We start from the raw sequence: 7,010 nt of genomic DNA on the forward strand, positions 1-7,010 counted from the left end.
GCTACCTATTTTGAGATGATTTGGTTGTGTACAGGGTTGAGTTTTGTAGGTTGGTTTTCGAATGCATCTTTCTTGCTTTTATGGAGATCTTTTTTTTTTTTTGGGGGGGGGGGGGGGGGGGGGGTGGTTGTTGTTGCTACTTTAAAGACAAAAAGCAAGTGTACAAGTAACATTTTCTTTTGAAATTATCAACCTTTTTTTTATGAAACTTCATTGTTTAGTGAACACATCAAGATTAACTCTTTTAAATTTTTGTGTTTCTGATAGGAATTTCAAAGAAATTAAAGTAGGAAAGGGAAGTTGCAGGTATTTGTTAATTTTTCTTGATGTTCGGTTTTCAAGTTTCATTTGTATTTGGTTCTTAAACTTATCAAAAGTTAATCAACTCCCTTCACTTTTTTCAGTGATTGAGATCACTATGTTTCTTGGGATTCTTAGATTTCGAGATTGGTGGTGGAGGGGACGGGGACAAGGCAGCAGTTACGTGGACTCGGAAGAGGAGTTTTTCTTGCGAGAAGACATGGGTGTAGTTTTTTTTGGTGATGGTTGTCAGTGGAATCATTAGTAAGGAAGCCAGTTGATTAGCTACTTTTTTTCTTTATTTTCTATTGGTGTTTCTATGTGTGTATGGCAGCTAGCAGGTTCAAATTTTCCAAGTAATAGATCGATGATTGTAAATACCATCTTACTGAGAACATTTGCTTAAATGCATGGGAGTTAGTACGAAAGGGAGCAGTAAAAAATCGAGTGAGAACATTACTTGGGACACCGGAGAGTTTCTTTACCAATGCGGCGGGTCTAAATACTAGTTATATAAAATAATAGTCTGTGTATGTATCAGCATTCACTTTTATAATCATTAAACAAATTGGGACACATAGCCAATTAAGTTATGGTACTCTTTTATCACAGTACATATTTTTTAGGCTGTAACAGTTGGGACTTTTTTTAGGGTTCAAACAGCTCGTACAAGTTCATCTCCTTCAAAGGAAGTTGGGGTGTTGGTAGAATTCAATACTTCTGTTGTCTCTTTCTTCTTAGCCCACAATACTAGGCATAATCCTGCGATTATAACCATTGATCCCAGGAGGCTGCATATATAAAACTACCAAGAAATTTATCATCAAATTTTTATTAACATGTTAAACAGATATTTTTTATGGTGTATAGGTATACTTACCTCCCAAAGAACAACCGCTCAGAAAGAATAAAGCATCCAAGTGCCATGACAAACACCAGAGCCAGGGGGTTAAAACTTGAAACAAAGAGGGGCCCTTGCAGGTGTACTGCAGTCATGACCAAATAAATGGACAACGCTGAGCATACACCCTGTAACACATAAATCCTTTAAAATCATATACTGGTTACAAGTTTATCAGATGAGAGGGATAAAAAATTTACCTGAATGATAGCTGAAAATAACCTTATCTTGGAATAAAGGCTCCAAAAACTCAAACCTCTCTCCATAATGAGAGCGTAAACTGCAGATTCCATAAATCCTATACTACTATACAAAAATGCAGTTGTATAGTGGCACGGGTATTTCCTACTTAGGTTACTCTGCATAATGAAAATTCCATCAGTTAAATATAAGCGACATTCCAAAAAAAAAAAAAGACAAAGACCAGTAGGTCATAAGTGCAATGAGTCTTCTTAATTTTTTTTGTTAATAATTAAGTCTAAAATATTAATATAACCAAACATAAACTTGAAAACAAATTTATTGATAAATTTTCGGTTTAATAGATTTTCTGGGCTACAAATGCAACTAAGGGGGTGTTTGGTATTCCTTATTTTGACTCCTTATAACTTTTTATTAAGTTAATAAGTTATAAAAGTGTAACTTATAGAACTTTTTCTCTCACAATATAAGCAATCCCAAACACCTTATTACTTTTCAAAACACCTTATTACTTTTCAAATAGTTTATAAATCGTAAGTTAGTGAAAATAACAATCCCAAACACCCCCTAAAGTAAGAAATAGCAAACTAGTTTGGTCCCTGATTTGCTCGATCATATGATTCTTCATATGAAACAAAAAGCAAAGTAGTATGGTAATTGTATCTATTTAAATTAACCTCAAAATATGGACTAACCCAACTTGACTAACTAGAGACCTGACAAATCCGAGCCTTAATAGGTCGGGTGCGGGTTAGCTTTTCTGTTTTTATTTTCTTTTTTTTTTAAACTGATTTACACGAAACCCGATTGGGTTGACCCAATGAACACCCCTAGGGCCTATGATTGTGTGAGTGAAGAGAGTGAACCTGAAAGTTGTAAAAGTTGGAATACACCAGTGCGTATACGAAGCCAAGAATTTGATCAGTGGTCGTGTGGGCTGCAGTCATGTGGCCTTTCATGCTCTGACCAAATATGTGGATTGATTTGATCTTGATGAGCTCAGGACCCTTGTAGAAAGATAGGAGCATTGCTCCTCCCACGCCAACTAGTGTTCCAATTACTTTTGCTTTTCCGGTCAATAGACTTAAATCAAGCTCTTCTAACCTGTATTCCAAATTTATTAGTTAATTATTATTGCAATTAAGAATATTATAATATATTAGTCCTTCATGGGCCCAACTTAGCAGCCCATTAAGAAACCAACCATGTCTATTGCTCTTCTATTGTAAAACGGTGACGACAGGAAATTATGTTTTGATTTAAATTAGTTACAAAACTTTGAATTCCATTTTACTTTATATGAATAAAATTGAAGCGTAATGCATATGTTTGTTGATTAATCAGTTCACTCATTTTGACACTTAGAGAAGTTGTAGTAAAAAGAATACCGGAATATAAAGGTTAAGGGAGCAATGGGATTGGAAATTGCGGCAACGTAAGCTGTCGATGTATGAGACATGCTTAGGGCATACATATGTTGAGACAGTGGCCCTCTGCATTATTGTAAGTATCAAATTATTTTTGTGCATATATATTGTATTAAATTTTCCCCAGACCCTACTTATAGCTTTGCTGTCGGTGGGATTTTACTGGGCATGATTGATTGATATATATTATATTAAATTTATAGGTTGATAGATAATACATACATCATTAATGTGGCGCAAATAAAACCTTTGAAGACTAAGCTCCTTGTTGCTTTGGGTCTTTTCTTTCTGAAATATTTAAATAGATTCTTACTTACGTGAGGGAATTCGACTATATATTTTAGAAGTAAATAAAAAAATAATAGATTAGAATATATCATGATCACCTTTCAAGGCATGCGAGTGGAAAATTGATTAACGGGGCTAGGAGATATCTGCCTGGTAGATATTTTTGGCTCCATGTCAATATGAAATTTAGTGTCATCACCCCTAGACCTATATATATTCCTTTGTGTACGCACCCACCCAAGAAAACTTATATATATTTATAAATAATAAATACTAAATTATAAGTTAACTAATATTTATTACAAAATAAGCGAATATCAATGTAAATAAAAGAAATACATTAATAAATACTTAATTATTATAAAAATTGCTAATCATTAATTAAATATGACCACACTACTGGTGGTTATTGGAATTTTTAGTGCTATGAAATCCGTCAATGATGTATGATTTAGTCGCTAGGGTAAGGGAGTGGTTTAGGGATAAGATTTGTTTCCCGAATACTCGTACATGTACCTGTACCCATACGTGTCTATTGAGTACGGGTATGTGTACCCAAATTTACTGATTATAGGTACGAGTATTTTCGGGTACAAGTACGGGTATTATGGGTACTGGTACTGGTACTCGTTTAGAATATGTAGGGGCTTTTATCTGGTTTCCAATATTCATGACTTAACTTTCAAGCTGGATCGACAAAACATAATATATGTTAGTTGAATAAGTACATTCTCAATCTATATGTGTATATTCTTATATTGTGTGTTAATATATTTTTATTTCATGCATGTGTAATTGTGTATATTATTAAATAAAATGTATTAACTTTCTCTATTGTTTTTCTATAGAAATTGAGTAAGCAATAAACAAAGAAAAGGAAAATTGAATGGATTTTATATTACGGTTGATTTGTTTCACCTTTTGTTTTGGTATTATGTTTTGGTTGTGTCTGGTTGTGGTATTACAGTTTTGGTATTATTATTAATTGATTGTCGTTACCGTATCATTACCGATACCTAGTTTAGTCGAGATTACAAAGAGGTACCAAAACGAGTACCGTACCCAAAGTACCTATACCTGTAAGGGTACGCGTACACGTACCATATAATTCAGGTATGGGTATGGGTACCCAGATTTACTGATTTTAGATACGGGTACTTTCAAATACATGTACAGTTATGGTTCTGATCTCATCTCTAGAGAGGTTTACCTACTCAACAAAATTACTCATTCAACCCACTAAAAGTAGTATCTCCTAAAAACAACCGAAAAGTAGGTAAGGTAAGAGGATGGTTTTTCTACACAATCCAAATACCCACTCAACATTATTTTTTATTTTCTAGTTAAACTACGTAAATCATTTAGATTAAAACAATATTTTCATTAAATAAAAAAGATTACAATACTATTAAGAAACACAATACACAAAATAAGAAAAGTGAAGGACCAGTAGTTTCCGTTGGCTGTTTCATGACAGGTTTGTAAGGTTATTATCTTCTAAATCTATTAACTTAAATAATTAAAATTTTATATTACATGTATTAACTCCTTTTAAACTTAACTGTAATCGGTAGTAAAGCACCTATATTCTTGTTCCAACTCTTTTATTTTGATCGTCAGAACTATGACCTATAGAAGTTTTGATCTCAACTATTACAACTTTGACCCAATGCACAACTCTGAAACGTTCGACAACTACACCTAAAGTGATCAAAACAAACTGAAAACTTTATCACATCCATAATTGTAGGTTTTGCTATGTAGGTTGGTCAGTTTGGTACTATTAAGTATTAACAAACAAACTTACAATGCCAAGTTATAACATTCTTTTGACTTTGTTTTGACTTTTTCTAAGTTGACCATTTCCATTTTTTCTCAAATTACCACTGTTTACTTACATTTCATAACTTAAAATTAAGTCAAAAGGAAGTTTGGATTTCCTCATTTTCATAATCAATCCGGGTTCTCCACAACCAAACGATCCAGGTTCTCTACTTCCATTGGAATTTTAACCAAATTGGATCAAAGCACCTAACAAAACAATGAAAAAAAAACAAAAATTAAAAACCTATAATTATAAGACATAAATAGCCCAAGTACTAACAAAAGCATAAACAAACATGATATAAAAGTTACAAAATATAGAAGAAAACAACTAAAGAAGCATCCGAGAAAAAATATAGTCAAATTAATATGCCGATCAATATACAGATTTTGAAAATTATCTAAGGCTTCAATGAATTGAATATAAAAAAAATTAAAAGAACTACTGTGTGACTTTTGAAGAACCAGTGAACCACACAATTACACGACTCAGTGCACACTCAGCTACAAATATTTTTAAAGAATTTTGGTTAAAACTTATAGTTGTGTGGTGCACTATAATTGCTAAACTGAAACCATAAAAATACATGTTGTATGTAAGTCTACTTTGAAGCATCATTATTAATGGCAAAAGTTAGAGTATGTTTGGGATTGAGTTTGAAAACCCATTATTGGTTTATTGGCTTTTTTAAAAAGCCAATAAATAAAATGGTGTTTGGCAATCACAAAAAACTCTTTTATTTTAGTTTTTTGAAAGAGTTTACTTTTCAAACTTAATCCCAAACATGCTCTTAGTAATAACATTTTGATGATTAAAAAAGACATCACTAAAGTTATTATAGACTTATAGTATTAAAAAAGAATAAAATAACGTGTCGATTAAAATATTACTTTAGTTCACCATATTACCGAGAACGACTCGAGCCAAACAGATACCTGATTAGACAAAATCTAAATAATTGAACTGAAATAAATGAAAACTTGAACATGACAACACTAATCCGTATTCATCCCATGGCCAAAAGATCCTAGTCATATTAGACATTGCATCTATGCTGTCATCTTTCGTTTCTAGTGACGCTATGCAATTGCGATCTTCCTTTCAAGGGTTACTTCACATATACAACTTCTCCGTTTAACCATTTACATGTTCACAATTTGGCCAGTTTTCCAAAACTCTCCAGCAAATCATCAAATTCTTTTTTAGCCTCTTTAAACACTGTTTTTGGCGTCCACACCTGTTAGTTAGCATCTATCAATAAAGGAGTCCACACATATATTGAATACGGGGCCTTGTCATATCTCTAACGAGCTAAATGTGTTCAAAATTCATAAAGTATATTTTACGTAGTCATACTTAGCACACTAAGTATATACAAACGGTATAAGTGTTCACATGTTTGCCCGACCCAGCCCATTTCGACCCATACTAAAGGTTTTTGTTTTTTTTTTGTTTTATTAATAAAAGTGTATTAAGAAATTATTACTTCCTAACTACTAAAATATATTAGGATTGTTGAAGTACCTTGTCACTAAGTTCATTCTCACTCGGCCACTCATCTCCAAATCCAATCATCTGAAACAAAAAATAAATATATAAAGAATAATACAAAATAACCCAAAAATAAATAAATGCAAGTATAAAGAATACTAACTGCTATCTTAGCTTCTTAATTTCTTTTATTACTTTTGTCATCCTTTGATTCCGTGAATTATATATTTCATAACATGGTCTATTTTTAAAAAAAGTTATTTTTTCAAATTTAAAAGATTGTATCACTTTGTTTGCCCCACTTGTCGTCACCGCGGCGTTTTGAGACACGAAATTATTGGGTAATTTTATCTTTAAATTTGACTCTGAGTTAACAAAAATAAGACCAAAATAACCTTGACAAGATGTGACCAAAACTAAATGTTACAAATTAATATGAAAAGGTTTTATAAAAAACAAATGTACTATTATCACTTGTCATCATTGTTAGGTTATCCGACCGTATATTCTCAGGTTGATCAATAATTTCATTTTCAAATTTGACCCTAAATTAACAAAAACAAGACCATAATAACCT

General features: G+C 32.2%; 1 protein-coding gene across 1 annotated transcript; it reads right to left on the reverse strand.

Moving 5' to 3' along the window:
- Positions 1 to 955: 955 nt before the first annotated feature.
- Positions 956 to 6,637, reverse strand: LOC143635467 (WAT1-related protein At4g08290-like). Its single transcript, XM_077103296.1, has 7 exons — positions 6,629 to 6,637; positions 6,467 to 6,517; positions 6,097 to 6,179; positions 2,269 to 2,506; positions 1,402 to 1,584; positions 1,181 to 1,329; positions 956 to 1,091 (listed from the first exon to the last, which is right to left on the reverse strand). The coding sequence occupies exons 1-7, from the start codon at positions 6,635 to 6,637 to the stop codon at positions 956 to 958; spliced, it is 849 nt and encodes a 282-aa protein (XP_076959411.1).
- Positions 6,638 to 7,010: the final 373 nt, after the last annotated feature.

Source organism: Bidens hawaiensis, unplaced genomic scaffold, assembly GCF_021521415.1.
Source record: "Bidens hawaiensis isolate Kalapana, Puna unplaced genomic scaffold, B.hawaiensis_p1.1 tig00000536_1, whole genome shotgun sequence".
Taxonomy (NCBI): domain Eukaryota; kingdom Viridiplantae; phylum Streptophyta; class Magnoliopsida; order Asterales; family Asteraceae; genus Bidens; species Bidens hawaiensis.